The sequence below is a fragment of the Hemitrygon akajei genome, chromosome 12 (genome assembly GCF_048418815.1).
Source record: "Hemitrygon akajei chromosome 12, sHemAka1.3, whole genome shotgun sequence".
Taxonomy (NCBI): domain Eukaryota; kingdom Metazoa; phylum Chordata; class Chondrichthyes; order Myliobatiformes; family Dasyatidae; genus Hemitrygon; species Hemitrygon akajei.
The window spans coordinates 43,379,499-43,401,762 of record NC_133135.1 but is presented as its reverse complement, the minus strand read 5'-3'; the positions used below and the strand labels follow the sequence as shown (position 1 = coordinate 43,401,762).

General features: G+C 40.3%; 1 protein-coding gene across 2 annotated transcripts in view; it reads right to left on the bottom strand.

Moving 5' to 3' along the window:
* LOC140736935 (fizzy-related protein homolog) overlaps positions 1 to 22,264 on the bottom strand; it is a 52,697-nt gene that overhangs the window by 28,230 nt on the left and 2,203 nt on the right. Inside the window, exons 2-5 of one of the 2 annotated variants that reach the window (XM_073062982.1) lie at positions 20,697 to 20,753; positions 13,534 to 13,741; positions 3,132 to 3,254; positions 2,092 to 2,155 (exon numbers count right to left, since the gene is read on the bottom strand). In XM_073062982.1, the coding sequence (XP_072919083.1) occupies positions 2,092 to 2,155; positions 3,132 to 3,254; positions 13,534 to 13,608 (262 nt within the window). In that variant the 5' untranslated portion in view covers positions 13,609 to 13,741; positions 20,697 to 20,753. The remainder of the gene's footprint in view (positions 1 to 2,091; positions 2,156 to 3,131; positions 3,255 to 13,533; positions 13,742 to 20,696; positions 20,754 to 22,264) is intronic. The other variant, XM_073062981.1, reaches the window with a different exon arrangement.

The window sequence follows — 22,264 nt, the reverse complement described above, 5'->3', positions numbered from 1 at the left end:
ACCATGTACTCTTATCTTGTTAAGCAGCCTCATGTGCAGCACCTTGTCAAAGGCCTTCTGAAAATCCAAGTAAACAACATCCACTAACTCCTTTGTCTATCCTGCTTGTTTTTCCCCTCAAGGAATTCCAACAGATTTGTCAGGCAAGATTTCCTCTTAAGGAAACCATGTGGACTTTGACCTAGTGCATTTGATCATGTGTCTCCATGTACTCCGAGTCCTCATACTTAGTTACAGACTCCAAAATCTTCCCAACACTGAAGTCAAGTTAACTGGTTTGTAACGTTCTTTCTTCTGCCTCTCTTACTTCTTAAAGAGTAGGGTGACATTTGCAATTTTCCTGTCCTCTGGAACCAGTCCAGAATCTAGTGATTATTGAAAGATCATTACTAAAGCCTCTGCAATCTCTTCGTCTACCACTTTCAGAATTCTGAGCTTAAGACCATCTGGTCCAGGTGACTTATGGCAACCTTTCAGCTTTCTAAGCACCTTCTCTTTAGCAATAGCTATTACCCTCACTTCTGCCCCCGACACTCTTGAACTTCTGGCACTCTGCTAATGCATTCCACAGTGAAGACTGACCCAAAATATGTATTAAATTCATTTGCCATTTCTTTGTCCCCAATTGCTACCTCTCTAGCATCATCTTCCAGTATAATTTTGGTTCATTTGTGATCAGAAGCAAAACCAACAAACGGAACAATTAAGAGTGTCACAATCACAACTGCCACATCCTGAAACCAACGCAAAAGCATAAATTCACAAGTACTCAGTGTAACACACACCAGAAACTGTGACAAATGTCTTAAGAGCTCTACTCGCCAGATACAGAATATCTAATGGAATCTTTACCTACAATGATTTATAAATGCTGAGTGGGGCGCAACTTAAAAAAATATTCCATTTGTACAACTTCAAGTGCAGGCCAACCCATAGGTGGATCTATGGGGAAATGAGCAGTATGCAAACTCATGACAACATTATAGATAACAATCCCTAAACCTCCTAAAGTAAGCAAATTAGACACAAACTGAGAAGTCGTAAGGAGTATACCAACAGTACCCTTCTCTATTCAACCTTGGGTTTGTGTCTGGGATTAGGATGTTAATTTAAATATAATTAAATTTATTTATAAATGTAAAGCCAAAGGAAAATGCACGAGGAAATTCTGTGCAGATATCAAATTTCCTCAAGTGTTAACTAGCTATGCTGAAAACGGCAATGAGTTGGAACTTGCTGGCAATTCAGAACCAAACTACAGGCTCTTAATCTCACTGTAAATGCCAGGGAGTTCAGGACCGACAGATGAATGAGGTGGTTCTGAACTTGCAGGCTGAGTTCTGCCCAGCATCTTCTCAGCTGGTTTCTTGTATGGCAGTTCACATTGAATCCAAATTCATTGTGAACACAGTTGGCTACTTGCACCTCCCACTCTGTAATGCTGGCTGCTAGGCTTCCAATTGAAAACTATGCCAATCATCAAGTTGGAAAATACCACCTGGACCACAGGCATGTGGCCAGTGATAGATCTGCCTCATTTTGTTACAACAAGAACATCTTGTCTTCATTACTATATTACAAAAGAAAGATGATAATTGTATAATTCCACAGTGAGAAAGGGAAATATTGTGAGCTCAAGACTGGTTCATTATTGGATTTTATTCTTGCTGTTAACAGCATAGAATGAGCTATAAACAAAATTAATCACAGTTACCACTCACATTGCAAAAATAATGCACTGCAATCTATTATGCCAAAAGAAACTCATTGAGACCTAGTCTCATAAATAGGTGATTGAATGTGGATCCAAGGGGTCATAGTCATTCTATCTCAAGAATTTATTTTCCATTTCACATAGTGACCTTCCAAAGTTCAGGACATTAAGTTATGGTATGTGATATGTTCAGATCAATAGTAATGGTTTCTCTATTGGTGCTGTTACAGCTACCATGATTTTGAACAGTAGTATTGTACTCTAGGTCACAGGATCACAAAGCACTCTTACTTTCTGACAATGATCATTAAGGGATACCCAATTCAAAGAGACTTTTAATTTAACCATGCTGAAGATAATATAGACATAAACTGTACCTTTCCCACTGTCAGAACTTGTTTCTTTCGTTTTTCGATTCTGATTTGGGGATTTTCCATTTTCCTGTTAAAATACAACAAAGTCTTTATTAAAGCAACATTCTCTTTCCACATATAACACAGTACTGTTAATACGATAATGTTATTACTGATTAGAGCATTTGTTACAAGGTTACAATAAACTTAAGAAAAAAATTATGTACTTGAGAGTGTCTTTTCTCATTGGTACCCTTTAGAACGAGAGATGGGGACAATGCGTTTTCTCTTCCCTTTCCCAGTCATCATTACACTGAGGGATCAGAGTAACATTTCTGCATCTTGCCAGAAATATGTTCCCTCTCACTGAGCAAAAAGTAATTTTTTTAGTATGAAAAAGGGGTGCAGGATAATTGCCACAAACTATAAAGGAAGTGATAGAGTAAAACTCCAATAAACTGTCATCACATTGATAAGAAATCCTGAAGGCTTTGACAATTGGGTGGTGATGCTTCCTTTCAATGCAGGACCTGATACTTTATTACTCTCAAAAAATGTAAAATCTTCTGAAAAAAATTACTAAGCAATTTTTACAAGACCTTGAATAATTGATGTGTTTTCTGAAACAAGACATTTAATTGCCAAATACTGTATGTGCTGAGACTGTTTTTCCAACTATTATTATGAATGAATGGAAATTTTCTTACGGGTGTGTTGGAAGTACCATCTTCCCAATGTTCCAGCCAAACATTTGCAGTTCAGTAGCATTAAAGGCATTTTTTTCTCAGTGTCCCAACAAGATACTTTGAGTTCCTCAGGAGATTTTCAGTACACCAGTGGAGTGAAGAATTTAAAGTATCTTGTTGGAGCACTGAGGACTCCTGCCATGACTGTATTCCAGCAATGCCATGCTTAGTGTGCCCACAGGTTTCACTTGTCCCCACCAAAATGCTCAAATATCACTCTGTTTGACAGTAACCCTCATTATTATTTTGCAAAGGATTTATAAGAAGCTAACAACAGCCAATGTTAGTTTTTCACATCACTTGTCAATATTATCTTACATTTATGGTATGGAAGTTGATGCTCCAGTTAGAACTCGCCCTCGTTGGGATAAATCGGTCACCTGTCTTGCGAGGAAGGGTCGCTGGTGAGTTTGACGTTACATGTCGTGTACTCAAGGCAGACTGTTTCAAAAGAACGTTCACATCAGTAGCAGTTATTTAAAATAAATAACTTAAACTCAGAATCCATCTAATCTTGGGCATTATAAACAGAAGCTGTTTAGAAATAAAGAATGAATGTATAGGGTACATTATCAGATAACAGTATCATGAAACTATTGAATTATTAACCATCATCTTAAAGATACATTAAACTCTTCACATGTGCAACATTCTCCAAATCACACTTCAATACCACATTGAAAAAAACACATGCATAGGTACATCTGTGGAAATAATACATGCTTTCCCCTAGGGCAACATTAATTGTGGATACTTATTTTGTATACTTTTGTCTAGATTATTGTAACCTCTATTTTTCTTGTAGAGCTCAACTCTCCAATCTTTGTTACAAAACAGAAAAATAAAAAGAATTCTTGTTGGACATCTGCAATAACACAAAGTGCTGGGGATACTCAACAGGTCAGTGGGAAGAAAGTAAGTTAACATTTCGGGACCAAATGATAAACTGATCTGTTCTGATGAAGCATCATTGATGTGAAACATTTAATTTTGCATCTCATCCACTGATTGCTTCCTGACCTGCTATGTGTTCACACTGTTCCCATATATTGCTGTCTGTAGTGTCTTGAGTTGTGCATCCATTGAAATGCATTGTTCGAGACTGAGACGACTTTGGTACAAAAAGTCTTGAGAAGTTGAACATCCAATAAAATGGATATTATAAGGAATACCCCTCTTGGCTATTAATTAAATCATAACCAATGAACATACTTCATGTTTATGGTATCCTCTCACAGCTTAATACTCTTATCCTTGGCATCACCTCAGAATCTGAAGCAGTTATCAGGTTTATTATCACTAAATTTGCTGGTTTACGACAGCAGTATAGTGCAGGTCACCAGAAGTTTCAAAAATAAATATATATTTCAAAAGAATGTTGCAATTGTATCATTATTCTTCCTACTGACATTAAGCTGTCTAATCTCCAATTTATTGCTTTTGCTTTATCATCTCTCTTAGGCAGAAGTGTTTGTTATGGTTTCTTTAGTGTTAGCTTTGTGAACTTTTACCTGTAATCATCTTAGGCACTAAAGCAACACAAATTTCTTAGAAAATAGAACCTAGAATAGTTCAGTAGAGAAATGGGCCTTTGTTCCATGACGTCTGTGCTGAACACAATGCTTATATTAAACTAAATCTCTTATGCCTGCGCATGATCCATATCCCTCTATTTCTTGTATCTTCATGTGCTCATCTTGAAGATTATTAAACACCACTATTGTTTCAGCTTTCACCACTAGCCTTAGCAGCCCATTATGCCTATCATTCCCTGTGTAAAAAAAATCTTGCCCCACACATATCTGTTAAACTTTGCTCTCTCACCTTAAATGCACCTCCTCTGGTGTATGACATTTCATGTACATGGGTTCACCATAAGCCTAACTGGTGAACTCAAATTAATTCCTTTAGGTGTTGCGATGCTGTGTTAGCATCGGAGAATGTGAAGATTGCCTATGTTAGTTCTTCCCTCTCGATTGCAATCATTAAATTGCTCACTACCTCCTCCAAACAAACTTTTCCCTTCCTTTACCACCTACATTTCCAGCTCTGAGGGAAATGTTGCTACCCAACTAAAGGAGTGGTGTCAGTGGCAGGGATGAGTGCGGGATTGTAGTAGAATGGAAGGAGTTTGCAGAAGAATAATGTAAATCTATTGAAGAACTTGTTAAACTCTAGAGCAGCAGACCAGTGTCCACAGTAATGGAGAAATTGGAGAAAAGGACAATGGAAGGAATCAGATTTAGTGGGGTTTACTGAGATACAGCTGCAGAATGAAAACAGTGTTGGAAATTAAGTGTTTCATGGCATAACAGAAGCACGAGAGACAAGTGAGGTGATACAGCTAAATGTTCACACAACAGTTGGATAAAACTGTATCATTAAGACAAGTGAAATTCATACAGATGCAGGCAAATTATATACAGGATCAAACATACTACTGGGTCAGCTGACTGGCTAGAAGTGGCAATAAGACCATGAGATATAGGAGCAGAATTAGGCCATTTGGCCCATCAAGCCTGTGCTGCCACTTCATCATGGCTGATCCAATTTTTGCTCTCAAACCCAATCTCCTGCCTTCTCTCCGTACCCCAACCAACCAAGTCTATCAACCTCTGCCTTAAATGTACATAAAGACTTGCCCTCCACAGCTGCCTGTGGCAGAGAATTTCACTGATTCACCACTGAAACAGACAATATAATGAAACTCCCATTATATGCAGTATATTCTTTCAATTAATTAACTATGCAAGATAGGTAATAAAGGAACTAGATCCAGCAGTAATGAATGAACTCGAGCAGGTAAGGATGCTAACAAGAAAGGGTTAAGATGGTACTTGGGGAAAGTACAATGAACAGAGCTGGTAAATAATGACACAGCAGAAGAGCAATGTAAACCATTTTGAAATGTGCTGAAAAAATATTTCCTGCTGAAAAACAAGAACCAACAAATAAACTAATGAGACACAAAGATGACCCCAGAAGGAAAATGTTGAGGACTCTGCAGAGAGTGGTGCGGACTGACTGACAAGTGCATCTGTAGATGCGAATTTCCCACTATTCAACAGGACATTTACAGTGACAGGTGTGTAAAAAGGGCCCGAAGGATCATTGGGGGCCCGAGTCTCCCCAACCTCAAACTGTTCCAGCTGCTACCAACCAGGAAAACAGTACTGCAGCATTGAAGCCAGGACCAACAGGCTCTGGGACAGCTTCTTCTACTGGGCCATCAGACTGATCAACTCCCGCTGATACAATTATATTTTTATGCTATACTGACTGTCCTGTTGTACATACTATTTATTACAATTTACTATAAATTGCACATAGACAGATCTTTACTCCTCATATATGTGAAGGATGTAAGAAATAAAGTCAATTCAATTTAATTCAAAGTGACAGCAAGTACTGTAAGGCAAATGAGCATAGACACAACAAGATGAGAGGCTGAAAACAGAATTAGGAAGACAAAGAGGAAAAATGAAATTAAATGTTTAAGGAACACAAAATATTATACATACAGTATATAATTAGCAGGATAGGAAAATATTGACTGAAATACTCGATATAATCTCAGAAAGTAGGACATGAAATCACACAAACATACGGTATTTAAAAATATTAAATAGACTAATCAAACTTGGAGGATAAACTGTTTTAAAAGAAATTGAGAAGACAGAAATACTCAACAATTTGTTTAAAACAAATGGTGGAGCCCAAATGAGTGGTAGATAACTAACACCTATACTTAAGGCAGATGATAAAACACAAGAGGTAAATTAGAGGAGAGCCTGATGTCAGTGGGAAGAACAAAATGATACAATCCACAACTAAAGGGAGAAAAAAAACAAAATCTCCAGAAAGTAAAGACATAGAAATAAGCACTCAGCATGGATAATGTTGCTCTTAACCAAGCTTTTCAGATGCTATAAGTGGCAAGAGTAATGTAGCCAATCCTCTTCCACCTCAGTTCCCTACCCTCCTCTCAGCTGCTGTATCCCACAAAACCTAAGTCAGCATTCCCTTCTGTTTCTGAAAACTGTGCCTCTTTACTTCACAACCTTCTCCCAAACTGCTTCCAGTCAACTGAAAGTCACCTTCCCTCTACAGATTCCACAATCAGCCTACTGCTCAGCACAGCAGAAGCCTGTAGACTACTGTACAACCACCCAAATTTTCATCCAGAATTACTGTAAATCACACAAATTTTCACCCAGACAACCACAGGAGAAGTATTGGTTCTCCACTTGATGCTGTCTGCTGTCGGCATACCACAGTAACTTGTGGTTCCTCCATGTTTGTCAACTGAGGGGAAAGGGTTCCCAGAACCTTACTTGGATGTGAGACACACTACATCAGGACCTCTTTCAGCGAAGGAGGTAAGTTGGATGGGGGTAATTACAGAGGGTTTTCCTACTGTCTGCTGATGGTGAAGTCATCTCTAAGATCCTCCCAGGGACAGCAGAGTTGGCCCCAAATAATAATGAGGCTTTTCCCATCAAGAGATAGTATCAATATAATCTTCCTCATGTGACAAATGGAAAAGATACTGTAGTGGTAGCATTGACCACAGTGTTTTTGCTACTGACCTCAGAAAAGACTTTGCCTGCTCTGTTTGCACATTTTGCATTTCTGGTATCAGGCTAGGATATCTTCTGCGTTTTGTCCAATGCCTCTCTATTTTTTTGCAATATGGAGATCAGACTGCATACAATATTCTAAATGTGGTTTAAGCAAGGTCTGACAAGCCAAGGCCCAATCAAGTTTAGCATAATGTTTTTACCTTTCATTTATATTCTACTGGTGCTTGGTTTGCTTTCTTAATGGGCTCCTGTTGTGCAGCACCCACTGCGAGTCTGGTGGGACAGCTGACATGCTCCAGTGATCTCCAGAATTGGCACTGGACGTTCATGGACCGGTCCGAGAAGGAGGCTGGACACAGCAGTCCTACTGGGCCTCCAGGCTGGGGGCCAGGCGCAGGGCTAACAACCCCGCCCATTATGAAAACAAAGCATATCACAGAACAGTGGTGGAGAAACTGTGTGACAGATTAGTATGGTTGCCAATGGTGAAAGCGGCAAGGAAGTGACTGCCACAAAGAACAACGTGCTCAACATCAGAATCAGGTTTATTAACACCGGCATGCACTGTGAAATGTGTTAGCTTAGCAGCTGCAGTTCAATGCAATACATAATGTAGAAAGAAAAAAAACCTAAATAAATCAAATATAGTAAGTTTATATACATATATTAAATATAGAAATAATATATATATTAAAAAAGTGAGGTAGCGTTCATGGGTTCAATGTCCATTCAGAAATTGGAAGCTGTTCCTGAAACACTGAGTGTCTGCCTTCAGGCTTCTGTACTTCCTTCCTGATGGTAACAGTGAGAAGAGGCACATCTTGGGTGATGGGTGTCCTTAATGATGGATGTCGCCTTTCTAAGGCACCCTTCCTGGAAGTTGTCTTGGATACTACAGAGGCTAGTACCCAAGATGGAGCTGACCAATTTTACAACTTCCTGTATCTTCTTTTGGCCTGTGCAGTAGTTCCCCAGACAGTGATGCAGCCTGTCAGAATGCTCTCAACTGTACATCTACAGAAGTTTTCGAGTGTTTAGTTGACAAACCAAATCTCTTCAAACATCTAATGAAATTTCACCACTGCATCGCTATGTTGGGATCAGATTAGATCCTCAGAGGCCTTGACACCCAAGAACATGAAATTGCTCACTCTCTCCACTCCTGATCTCTCAATGAGGATTGGTTTATACTCCCTTGTCTTACCCTACCTGAAGTCCAAAATCCATCTGCACTAAATCACTCACCTTCTTGGTTCACAGAGACAATGCTTAAAACAGTGGTCCCCAACCACTGGGCCGCAAAGCATGTGCTAACAGGCTGCGAGGAAACGATATCAAACGATATGAGTCAGCTGCACCTTTCCTCATTTCGTCACACCCACTGTTGAACTTGAACACACGCGAGGTCATCAGTCGGTCATTAACTTACAACTACACAATGAGTAAAAAACAAACGTCACGAGAGTTTCTTTGGAAGAGATGGTAGGGACATAAAAGGCCTAACGATGATGATAACACAGAGACAGCTGAGGCCGAGACTAAAAAGAAAGCTTCCTTCAACAGCAAATACGATGACTCGTACATAAAATATGGCTTTAATGCGACCGGTGACTCGCACGCTCCAAGGTCCCTGTGTATCATATGTGGAGGCAAGCTGTTTAATGAGGCAATGAAGCCCTCAAAACTGCTTCGGCACCTTGAGTCCAAGCACCCTGCATTTAAAGACAAACCCGTTGAGTTTTGTGAGCGAAAAAAACGTGAGCAAGTGGGAAAGAAGCAAGTGCTGAGAGCCACCACCTCCACAAATGCTGCTGCTCTGAGAGCGTTGTACTCAGTGGCTAGCCGTATTGCTAAGGCTAAGAAGCCTTTCACTGTTGGTGAAGAACTGATTCTGCCTGCTGTCAAGGACACGTGCTGTGAACTGTTGGGAGAAGCTGCAGCTAACAAGATGGCACAGGTTTCTCTTTCAGCTACCAGTTTCAAGGAAAATTGATGACATAGCGGAGGACATTGAAGCACAGCTGTTGAAACGGCTTAACAAGTCACCATATGACAAGGAGTGAATAGCAAAACTCACTGATCTGTGTGACATCTTCAACCTGCTCAGTCATCTCAATTTGTCACTTCAGGGGAGAATGACAACCCTCTACAAGTTGGCAGATAAAGTATCTGCTTTCAAGGCCAAACTGGAACTGTGGGGACGGCGAGTGGACAGGGGCATATTTGACATGTTCCCAACATTAGCTGGGATTTTGGGAGAGACTGAGGCTGCATCTTCCTTCTCACAGCTGGTGCGCGATCACCATGAACCAGGACGTGCAAAGGAATGAGTCTGTGACCCATTTGTGAATGTCCTCAGTGAATTATCTATGTCAGCGTGGGAAGAAGATCAACTCCTCAAGCTTGCAAATGACGGTGGGCTGAAAAGTATGTTTGACATAACATCTCTGCTGGCATTCTGGATCAAAGTCAAGGCTGAATATCCTGAGATAGCCACAAAAGCACTGAAACCATTGCTTCCATTTCCAGCATCATATCTCTGTGAAGCGGGGTTTTCCGCAATGAATGCAATGAAAACTAAATTGCAGAATTGACTGGACATAAGGAACCCCCTTCGAGTATCACTGTCTCCCATCACCCCTCATTGGGATCGTCTTGTTGCAGGGAAACAAGCCCAGGGCTTCCACTGATTCAGCGATATTGGTGTGTTGCAATGATTTTATATGTTCATACGAGGAAAATATGTGCTGTGTGTTTAATATCCAAATGTTACTTAAAATATTATGATGCTATTGACTTATAAGTGAATTATAATTGACTGATCACTATATTCATGCGAGGAAAATACGCGCTGTGTGTTTAATATTAAATTTGTTAGATAAACCCTTTAGAAACGAAATTGAGTGTATTAGCCATTTGTAAGTGACTTATAGTTGACTTATCAGCTATATTCCTGTTGTGGTTAACACCACCCCCCGTTGGCTGGTCCACAAGAATATTGTCAATATTAAACAGGTCCGCGGTGCAAAAAAGGTTGGGGACCCCTGGTTTAAAACCACGAAAGGAAGCTTGGTCACAGCCTACATGAGATACTCCATCTACATAAAGCAGCAAAATAACCACCATGGAAGTTGTAAAGAGGAGCACCTTTACCCCCCCCCCCCCACAAATGCGATATAACAGGTAGAAAGTGGCCACTAACCTGAGGCACAACTTTAAGCACCGACCACTTTTGTATTTCAAGACCTGCTTTGCTCCTCTGTCCCAACCAGACTTGCACCCGCCCAGTGAAAGAGTCACTTCCCTGCTCTTCCTTCCAACGTACCTCCTTGCACAGACTGATAAAGAACCACATCAGCTAATTATTTGTGCAATCTGTTGGCTTAACATTATCTTTAGCTAAGGAAGTGAACCAGGAAATGGCTTTATTTAGTTAGTTTCGATGTTATACAGATGCTGCGTCGGTCCAGATGACAAACAACACCAGTCATCTAATCAGAAACAGAACTTTAGAAATTTGATCACGTGGCACAAGTCCAGGCTTGCTCCCCTCACCACCTACGACCAATTAAGGCTTGGTGTCTACCTATAGTGCACAAGTCTTTTAGACCCTTCCCTGAGTTTACAGCAGGTATTAGGCATTTGCTTGTAACAAATGGAAGCTTAAGCTTGCCTCTATCTGCTAACCAGCCTTACCTCAGACATTGGGATTAGCAGCAACACTCACAGACATTTCCAAGAAGCAGAGAGGGTAGCACACACAATTCCCAAAACAAGTCCTAGTATAACAGTGAACAAGAAAACGTACAGTGCATACAACCAAATTAAAAGCCTTCTGTAAATTTCCAATATCGACAGGGAATAAACATCATTTTAAAGGCAGAAGTTGAAAACTATGAATCCCTCCTCTACTCCTCCCAGTGCACAGAAAGATTAAGAGTCAAAGTGCTTGAAAAGATGGGTGCTGTCAGAAATGTCTAAGTTGAAACAAGATATCCTCATTCACGTCATTTACAAACACAACTTATTGACGACATGTAACGACATGCCACTGCTCGAAGCAGTCAGATGTGACAGAGCAGCAGGAAATGAGATCAGTATTTATGTTTTCACAAAAGCCTTGGAACAGATGCCATATTTTGGAAACAGAAATAAACAAAGTGTTCCCCCATTTGTATTTCCAGTGTCAGTCTTGAAATATCCCATCATTCTGTTTTGGAGCTGTGGTTCAAGTGCGTAGAGGCGGTTTCTATGGCAATACAATAAGGAGTAATGAGCGATCAATGCAAGGACATTCAAAGCAGAGGGGAGGCAGTGCTGATCAATGCCAGCACAAGATGATGGGGTGCCAGTGGGCATGTTGAACAAAGCTGAGAGGGGATTAGTGCAGAGATTATATTGAAGCAAAAGATTAAGACAAAAAAATGACAATTATTTACCTTCTAAAGTAAAGCAAAAGCTACATTTCAAAGATAAATTGATTATAGAAAGCATTTATGCTTTCTTCTAAAGAAAATAATTGTTCAAGTATTTTTTTCTTTTTTCAACTGACGTTACAGAATTATATTTCCAAATTAAAACAACAAATCTGAAATACAACAAATCCGATCAAATTTACACCTAGCACTTGTCAGGATAACCATATAACAATTACAGCACGGAAACAGGCCATCTTGGCCCTTCTAGTCCGTGCTGATTGCTTACTCTCACCTAGTCCCACCTACCTGCACTCAGCCCATAACCCTCCATTCCTTTCCTGTCCATATACCTATCCATTTTTTTTAAATGACAAAAATCAAACCTGCCTCTACCCCTTCTACTGGGAGCTCATTCCACACAGCTACCACTCTCTGAGTAAAGAAGTTCCCCCTCATGTAACCCCTAAACTTTTGTCCCTTAACTCTCAACTCATGTCCTCTTGTTTGAATCTCCCCTACTCTCAATGGAAAAAGCCTATCCACATCAACTCTATCTATGCCCCTCATAATTTTAAATACCTCTATCAAGTCCCCCCTCAACCTTTTACACTCCAAAGAATAAAGACCTAACTTGTTCAATTTTTCTCTGTAACTTAGGTGCTGAAATCCAGGTAACATTCTAGTAAATCTCCTCTGTACTCTAATTTATTGACACCTTTCCTATAATTCGGTGACCAGAACTGTACACAATACTCCAAATTTGGCCTCACCAATGCCTTGTACAATTTTAACATTACATCCCAACTCCTATACCCAATGCTCTGATTTATAAAGGCCAGCTTATCAAAAGATATTACTTCCATTTTCATTCCTATGGTACTTTTATTTTCCTGGACCACAACAGGTCAAGATATAGGAGCAGAATTGGGCATTTGACCCATCGTGACTGTTCTGCAATTTGATCATGGCTTGATTTATTTTCCCTCTCAACTCAATTATCCTGCCTTCTCTGCATAACCTTTGCTGTCCTTAATAAGTACTATTATCTCTGCTTTAAATATACCCAATGAGTTGGATGCCACAACCATCTGTGGTAATGAATTCCACAAATTTACCACACTCTGGCTAAAGAGATTCCTTCTAATCTCAATTCTAAAGGGACATTCTTCTATTCTGACATTGTGCCCTCTGGTCCTAGACTATCCTGCTATTGGAAACATTCTCTCCATATCCACACCATCAAGGCCTTTCAATAATCAGGAGGATTCAATGAGACCCCCCACCCCCCGTTTTTCTAAACTCCAGTAAGTACAGGCACAGAGCTATCAAACACTCCTCACACATTAACCCTTTCATTCCTGGGATCAATCTCATAAACATTCCCTGGTGGACCCTCTCCAATGCCGGGACATCCTCAAAAGAGCTCACACTATGCCAAATGTGGTCTAACCAATGCCTTATAAAGTCTCAGCATTACATTCTTGATTTTATATTCTCGTCCTTTCGAAACGAATGCTAACATTGCATTTGCCTTCGTTATTACCGACTCAACCTGCAAGTTAACCTTTAGGACTGACTGGCTCGGTTAGCATGTTCAGTGATGTACCAGACACCCACTTATTAACTTTCAATCCGTGAGCATTCAAGGTTCATCAGTCAAGCAGTGGAATATTTATCTATAACTTCACCACTCCTGGCAGAAAAAGCCCACTTGCTTACCGGAGAAAGCATATTTTCAGAGACATTTTGGAAATGTGTTTGCCGAAGAAGCCTCCGCTCATATTCTTGGTCCATAATTCTCCAGGATACACACGACAGCAGGAGTTGAGTAAGGAAGCAGTAGCAACACAGTAGTTAACACCGTCAGCCAAAGCCAGTTAAGGATAAAAACTCCCATTCACCCCGCTGCCTTTGCTAATTTGCATTCCTGAAGAAAAGAAAAACATTTATGCATCTAAAATATTAAGATCTTCAAATACAAAGACATTGATACTGACATAAAACTGTTACCTTTCACAACGTTTCATGTACTCCCAATGTCCAGCTTGTCTGAAAACCAGAGATCCTGCTCTTTTATGAGGTAGTGTGTGTGAAAACAAGGTGATGTAATAGAACAACATAGAAAGCTTTATCATTGATACTCAACACAACATTGTGTGTTTTGATACAAAAAGCTGTGGGACTAGTGTAGAGCTCCAGTTGCTACACAAATGATACTACGTGGTTGTATCAAGGGTGTTACCCTGTAATTCTGTACAATCAGTTACAATTATGTGCCTCAAAATGCTTTTCTGCCTCACCTAGTTTGCTTAGCTCATTACTTTCAGCAATTTTCTCAGCCTCAAGGGAATTGTTTGTGCAACAATGGCAGAGGTAAAAGGTAGGATTGTTGAGAAGGTGTATGGTGTGTTGGCCTTTGTTAGTGGAAGAGATTGAGTTCAAGAAGCTCAAGATAATGATGCAGATCTATAGAACTCTGGTTAGACCACACTTGAAACCCTGTGTTCGGTTCTGGTTGCCTCTTCATAGGAAGTATGTGGAAACGAGGCTGAAGAGTCTCGGCCCGAAATGTTGACTACTCTTTTCCATAGACGCTGCCCGAGTTCTGCCATTTTGTGTGTATTCTTCAGTGCTACACTGAGGGCGACTATTCAATGGAAACCAGCTTTCAATCCCCAAATATCTGAACTTCTGCTTACTTTAAATGTATTATTTATTTAGCATCCTTTACACCCATAGAAAATCCTAAAAATAATTTCATGGCCAATGAACGACATCAAGAGTCCATGAAAAGCAAATGGATCCATGACCTGATGGCCTGTTGTGGTGGCATTTATTGAGGGCAAGTGTTGCCAAGGCACAGAAACTCCAGGAATCTTCTACATCCACCTCAGCAATAAACTAGAACATCATCTCAACTGGCAGACATCATTAAGAAACCTGCCTACTATGCTCCACTGATGTTGGCCTCGAATCCGGGTACAAACCCAACAAGTGCGACAGGGTAGTTATTGTAATGCTTTACAGTGCCAGCGACCCGGGTTCAGTTTTGCCACTGTCTGTAAGGGGGATTGTATGTTCTCTCTGTGACCATGTGGGTTTCCTTTGGGTGTAACATTTCCCTCCCACGTTCCAAAGGTCAGGGTTAGTAAGTTGTAGGGATGCTGTGTCAGCACCAGAAGCAAGGCAACAGCTGGCGGGATATTCCCAGCACATTCTCTATGTTGGTCATTGACACAAATTATGTATTTTACAGCATCATTGACAAATAAAATCGATATTCAATCTTCATTCAATGTCGCTTGAGGATTTAACCTTTGACTCAACAAGATCCTGTTCGGGGAATTAAGTGGTTTCTGTATTAGTGCAGCAAACCTCAAGGTCCAGTCTTTCACAAATGCAAAGCTAAACTTCCCAATTGATCACTAAAGCACAGAAGCCTGTGGGTGAAGTGGTGGTAAATGGGCTTTGCATAAATAAGTACTTAATGGCTGGTATGGACAGGTTGGGTCAAAGGGCATGGTTCTGTGTGAAAGGTTCTCTGACTCAAAGTTTAAAAACATGGATTAAATGCAGACAAAAGGGACTAGCTTGAATGGGCATCTTGTTCAACACTGCCCTTCTGAATATATTCAGAAAACAGCACACATGGAACAGCTACATAGAGAAAGCCCAAACACCAGCTCATAGTTTCAATGTGAAGAACTACAACGGCCACAGATTGCATGCAGCTTGTAAGGGTTAATTTTCGTACTTTGTTACAAGTTTTGCCCATAAATAGAGTGGTAAATACACCACTCTTTAGCAAATACTGGCTTCAGTCTTGCTGTAATGAGGTACGTACAAGTCCCATATACATATGCATACATACCAGATGAAACTACATTCAAAAGAAATTTGTGGTACTCAAGCTCATTTAGTTTAAGGCGTTTCTTCCTGGTATATGTGGATCTTCACATTCGAGATGGAAATCATGACTCATGTTCAGGCCACTCCTGTGTTGGTATTTACCTTCTGTATAAGAAACACCCATGATCTTATAAACTTGCCTTTATCCCCTTCTGTACAACCTATTTGACCTGATAATAGTCAAGGCCTCTACTTCAATTCACAAATTTCACTATGTTGCAATTCCAAGCCTCACCACTCTGGATGCCTCCCTAATCCTAGGATCCTCAAGACTAGATAGGATCATGTGCTTTATTCTGCACATTCTCTTTGGAAAGTTAAAGATTTTACCTAATTACATCTTATTTCTGCCTCTTTAGCTCTTTGAACAAGACAGCCTCATTGTGCCTATGTTACTTGCTCAACATTATTCTGATGACCTTGAGCCCATTTCTCCATAATTAAACTATGTCCCATCAAAGAGTGCATAATATTACAGATGACTTTTAACCAAAGTACCAACATTTATACTTAGCATCTATTTCAGATTTTCTTATCGATATCCTTTCCTTTCACCATATTTCTTCCTGCAAGGTTAACCTTGCTCCATCAGGAGTATGGAATAATTTGGTCAGCTGACTATCCTTGGTAAAGAAGTCCCATTAATGACAAAAGGGAATTCCTGAAGACAAGACAAATACAGGAACAAGCTAATACGCTGGAACATGCCAATGTTAAAAATGACGATGCACAGGAACTTTTGAAAAATATTAGGATAGATAAGACCCTAGGGCCAGACAGGATATACCTCAATTACTACGGGAACAGATCGCTGTGCCTTTGGCAATGATCTCTGCATCTTAACTGGCCGTGGGAGTATCACAATAAGACTGGAGGGTGGCAAATGTTATTTCTTTGTGCAAGAAAGGTAATAGGCATAACTCTTGGAAGTGTAGACCAGTGAGTCTTACATCAGTGGTGGGCAAACTACTGGAGAGGATTCTTAGAGATAGGATTTACGAGCAACACACACAAAATGCTGGAGAACTCAGCAGGTCAGGCAGTATCTATGGAAATGTATAAACAGTCAACGTTTCGGGCCAATACTCTTCATCTGGACTGGAAAGGAAGGGGGAAGATATCAGAATAAGAAGTTGGGGGGAGGGGGAGGAGGACAAGCTAGAACTGGATAGGTGAGGCCAGGTGAGTGTGGGGGGGGAGGGATGAAGTAAGAAGCTGGGAGGTGATAGGTGGAAAAGGTAAAGGGCTGGAGAAGAAGGAATCTGATAGGAGAGGAGAGTGGACCATGGGAAAAAGGAAAGGAGGAGGAGCACTAGGGGGAGGTGATAAGCAAGTGGGGAAAGTGGTAATGTCGTGGTTTTTTGTGCCTTACAAATGACCAAGAGACGCAGAAGATTCTTCAAGAAGGGTTAAACTTTAATTTGCAAATCAAAGCTGAGACAGTCATTGAGCTAGTCGCTGATTGCCCACCGATCCTCGGACACTGCAGCTTTTATAGCAATCTCTAGTTGCATACTGCACGTACTGCACGTATATTATGTCCTTTTTGTTCCTATCAATTGGCTTAATCATGTTTTAATCTACATCTCTTAGCTACCTCTCATTAACACATCATTGTCTTCTACATTCCTAAGATTTCATTCTACTAAATTGAGTAAATTGAGTACATGCATAGAAAATAATAAACTCAGAACTGAGCAATGTTCTAATCTACATTTCTTTAGCTCTTTAGTTACCTCTACATTCCTAAGATTTCATTCTACTAAATTGAGTACATGCATAGCAAATAACTGACTTCATAGTTAAAGTTTATACTTTTATACTCCAATAGTAACAGGTGAGAGTGGGACAGTGAAGAAGCTAGAAGGGGGCAGGTAAAATACTGGAAGTTGGAGAAATTGATGCTCATGCCATCAAGTTGGAGGTTACCTTGATGGAATATGAGGTGTTGCTCCTCCGACCTGAAGGTGACCTCATGGTGGCAGAAGAGGCGGCCATGGACTAACATGTCAGAACAGGAGAGTGTGATCCCTGTAGAAAGCAGAGAGTGGGGTTGGGGAGTTCTCTCTGTAATTTCCTTGCCCTTTCATCCTTCTTGGCATTTATCACTGCAAGTGGAAGAAGAGCTACAACTACTCATTCAAGTCCTCCCTCACCTCTATTCAGGGCCCCAAACAGTCTTTTTAGGTGAGGCAACACTTCACCTGCAAATCTGCTGGGGTCGTCTACCGTATCCAGCGCTCCTGATGCAGCCCCCTCTACATTGTTGAGACCTAACATAGATTGGGGTCTGCTCTGTTGAGCACTTCCTGCAAAAAGTGGGATTTCCCAATGGCCAACCATTTTAATTTCAATCCCCATTTCTGTTCTGACATGTTGGTCAATGGCCTCTTCTGCCACAATGAGGCCACTCTCAGGTCGGAGAAGCAAAACCTCATATTCTGTCTAGATAGCCTCCAACCTGATGCATGAATATTGATTTCTCCAACTTCTGGTCATTTTTTTCCCCTTCCCACTTCCATCTTCTTCATTTTCACCTCTTCTCCTATCACCTCCCTCTGGTGCCCCTCCTCTTTCCTTTTCTCCCATGGTCCATTCTCCTATCAGATGCCTTCTAATCCAGTCTTACAGTTTCCACCTATCACTTCCAAGCTTCTTACTTCATTTCCCCCCCCACACCATCTCCCACCCACATGCTTCACCTACCACCTTCCAGCTTGTCCTCTTCCCCTTCTCCCACCTCCTTACTCTAGCATCTTCCCCCTTCCTTTTCAGTCCTAATTAAGAGTCTCTGTCTGAAATGTCAACTGTTTATCCATTTCCATAGATTCTGTCGGACCTACTGAGTTCCTCCAGCATTTTGTGTGTGTGGCTCTGGATTTCTAGCATGTACAGAATTTCGTCTGTTTAGCATTTATGAGCATCTGGATAAGCACAGTCTGATGAGGGATGTTTTGCATGTCATTGTGCGGGGCAGGAGCCCGAATGAATTATTTGAGGAAGTGAAAAAACAAATTGAAGGTGAAGCAGTGGATGTGGGGTATATGGATTTTAGTAAGATGTTTGATAAGATTCCCCATGGTAAGCTAATTCAGAAAATCAGGACTCATGGGATTTTGGAATACCTGGCTGCGTGGAATTCAGAATTGCCCTGTCTGCGGAAGGCAGAGGGATGGAGTTTTTTCTGCCTGGAGATCAATGGCCAGTGGTGTTTCACATGAATCAGTTCTGGGACCCATGCTCTTTGTGATTTTATAAACGACTTGGATGAGGAAACGGAAGGGTAGGTTAGAAAGTTTGTAGATGACAAGACTGGTTATGTTGTGGATGGTTTTGAAGTTATAACTTTCTACAAGTTTCAACAGGACATCGATAGGATGCAGAGTTGGACTGAGAAATAGCAGATGGAGCTCAATGTGGAAAATGGCGAAGTAATAAACTTTGAAAGGTCAGACCTGAAGGCAGTGTACAAGGTTAACAGTAGGATTCTTAGCAGTGTGGACGAACAAAGGGATCTTGGGGTGCATGTCAATAGATCCTACAAAGTTGCTAGGGGGTTAAGAAAGCGTATGGTGTGTTGCCCTTCTTTAGTCGGAGGATTGAGCTTAAAAACTGTGAGGTTATGTGACAGCTCTATAAAAGTGGTTATATCACATTTGGAGTATTGTGTTCAGTTCAGGTCACCTCATCATAGGAAGGGCATAGAAGCTTTAAAGAGTGTGTAGGGGAGATTTACCACGCTGCCTGGATTAGAGATTATATATGTTAAGGGTAGGTTGAGTAAACTAGGGCTATTCTCTTTGGAGGAAGGATGATGGGAGGAGACTTGATAGAGGTGTACAAGATGATAAAAGGCATAAATAGAGTGGGTGCCTGAGATTTTTTACCCAGAATGGAAATGGCTCATATGAGGAGGCATGATTTTATGGTGATTGGAAGAAAGTATAGAGGGGGCAAGTCAGAAGTAGTTGTTTTCTTTTTATATGGAGTGTGGTAGAGGCATGGAATGCAATGCTGGGAGTGGTGGTACAGGCAGACAGATTAGGGACACTTGACAGTCACATGGATGAAAGGGCTACGATGGAGGACAGCTTTAGGTTCATCTCAGAGTATGTTAAAAGGTTGGCACGACATTGTAGGCCAGAAGGCCTGTATTGTGCTGTGCTGTTCCGTACAAATAGCGCTTACAACAATTTAAACAAGCTTTACTCATTAATAGACTAATGTAATCAGCTGGATCTTGTTGTCAGAGCAAAATCACTGTAGATTAACAAATCTCTCGTTCAGCAAATTGTAAATTTACTGCAATTTTGATCATGAATTGCAAGTCAGAAGAGAACAATCCATAATCTGTACCAGACATAATCTTGCACCTGTCCTGCAGTAGGTTAAGTGATGAGAAACTGGTAACTCAGTCGTGAGGCCAGATACACACGTGTAAAAGATACGATGTATCAGTAAATTAAATTTTATTAAAATATGTTTGGCATTGACCCTGTGGCCAAACAAAGTTCATAATCTAGTAAAAATCCAAATTGCTGGATTATTGAAAGGACAGAAGTGCTTTTATTGCTAAAGAAAATAACATGAATAGTGTCCTAAAAACTGAATTACTCGATCTTTAGGAGAACAGAATCAATTTAAATGAAGGGAAGATGACGACTAGTTACACCTACTTTTAATGCCAATTATACAATGTAGTTAAGAAGAAAGTAATATAAAATCTAATTCTATTTTCAATAGCAATTTCAAATTTTTATTCCCAATCTTTTTCTTGTCACATTACTTGGATTAATTTGCTAAAACATCAACACTTGAGTGAAGTACAAGTGGCTTGTTTGAATGTTGTCTGCAGAATAAAGATTAACCAGAGTATTAACATCAAATTCAGCATCTGCAAATAATGTATAAAACAACAGTCATAAACCTACTCTAGAAATACCTAATATTCTCATTATAAAATTATTACTTACTATAAAAGGCAATGGTACCTCTATCCTCTTGTATGTAGCTGGCTTCTCAATCCTGATCTATTGTATACAATGGGATGCATAATTCAAATCAATACGGCAAGGATAAAATTCCACTGTCTTACTATAATATTTCATATCTAGCAATTAAACATCAATCAGAAATGGGAAAGAACCATTTAGATTACCAGGCCCACTTCCACACCATACGTACAGTATACTCGACTCCAATTCTCTGCCATGAATACAATTTAAATCTTTTTTTAAAAATTTGACATTACCATAAGTATATCTCCAGTATATTTCTACTTTTAGGATTGAATCATGAGCAATTACAAGATAGTGTTCCAATTTTATAACCTACTACATAGTAAATCTCTGAAAAATTAAGCACCTTGTACTGATTTCCCCATAAAACCTTACTATAAACTTCAATACCATTTCTAAATGGACAGTAATCTTGCTTTTTCTGTACATAGTCAATTGAAGAAACAGGTCTGATGAAATAAATACTTGCATTCTACATTTATTTTTACAGATGTAACAAAAAGGCAAATAAGGTACATTATTTTAGTATTTATTCATTGAGACACTCAGACCCACTGAGCTGTGCCGTCCAGCAACCCCCAGCTTAACCCTTGCCTAATCGTGCGACAATTTACAATGACCAATTAACCTACCATCTGGTCTTTGGACTGCGGGAGGACACTGGAGCACCCGGAGGAAATCATGTGATCAAGGGGAGAACGTACAAATTCTTTACAGACAGTGGTGAGTATCGAACCTGGGTCGCTGGTACTGTAAAGCGTTCTGCTAATCACTATGCCGCCATGCTATTTGGGGGGGGGGGGGGGGGATCTTTTTAAAGTCAGCATCATTTGTCATTTTAAAATTGGGCCCACAAAATCTTTGTAAATCAGAGTAACAACAAACATAATATTCTATTGTCTCACTAATTGTTGAGCTTGGACGATGCACTGGACTTCCACTCTGACTGGTCTCCATTCATAATTTAAGTTGTTATTATATAATAATTGTAAATAATAATTTGTTATTTATTCATATGATTTGGGTGTAAAGACATGAGGCTTGATCAGTAAATTTGCAGATGACACACAATTAGGTGGTGGTGTTGACAGTGAATTGTGGATTGCAAGGGGATCTTGATCAATTACAGAAGTGGGCCAGGGAAGTGGCAAATGGATTTCAATACGTACAGGTTATTGTGAGGTGATGCACTTTGGAAAGTCAAACCATACAGGTCTCGTATTATGACTGGTAGGGCAAGAGGGAGTGTACGGAACAGAGAGATCTAAGAGTACAAGTGCAGTTTGTTGAAAGAGTGGCGAAAGAGACATTTAACATGCTGGACAATTAGTCAGGACATCGAGTAGAGGAGACTGAACATCATATTGCAGTTGTACATGTCACTAGTGAGGCTGCGCTTGGAGTACTGTGTACAGTTTTGCTCACTCTGTTATAGAAAAGACATGGTTAAACTGGAATGAGTGCAGAAAGGTTTTGGGTATGTTGTCAGGACTAGAGGGCCTGAGTTATAGGGAGAGGGTTGA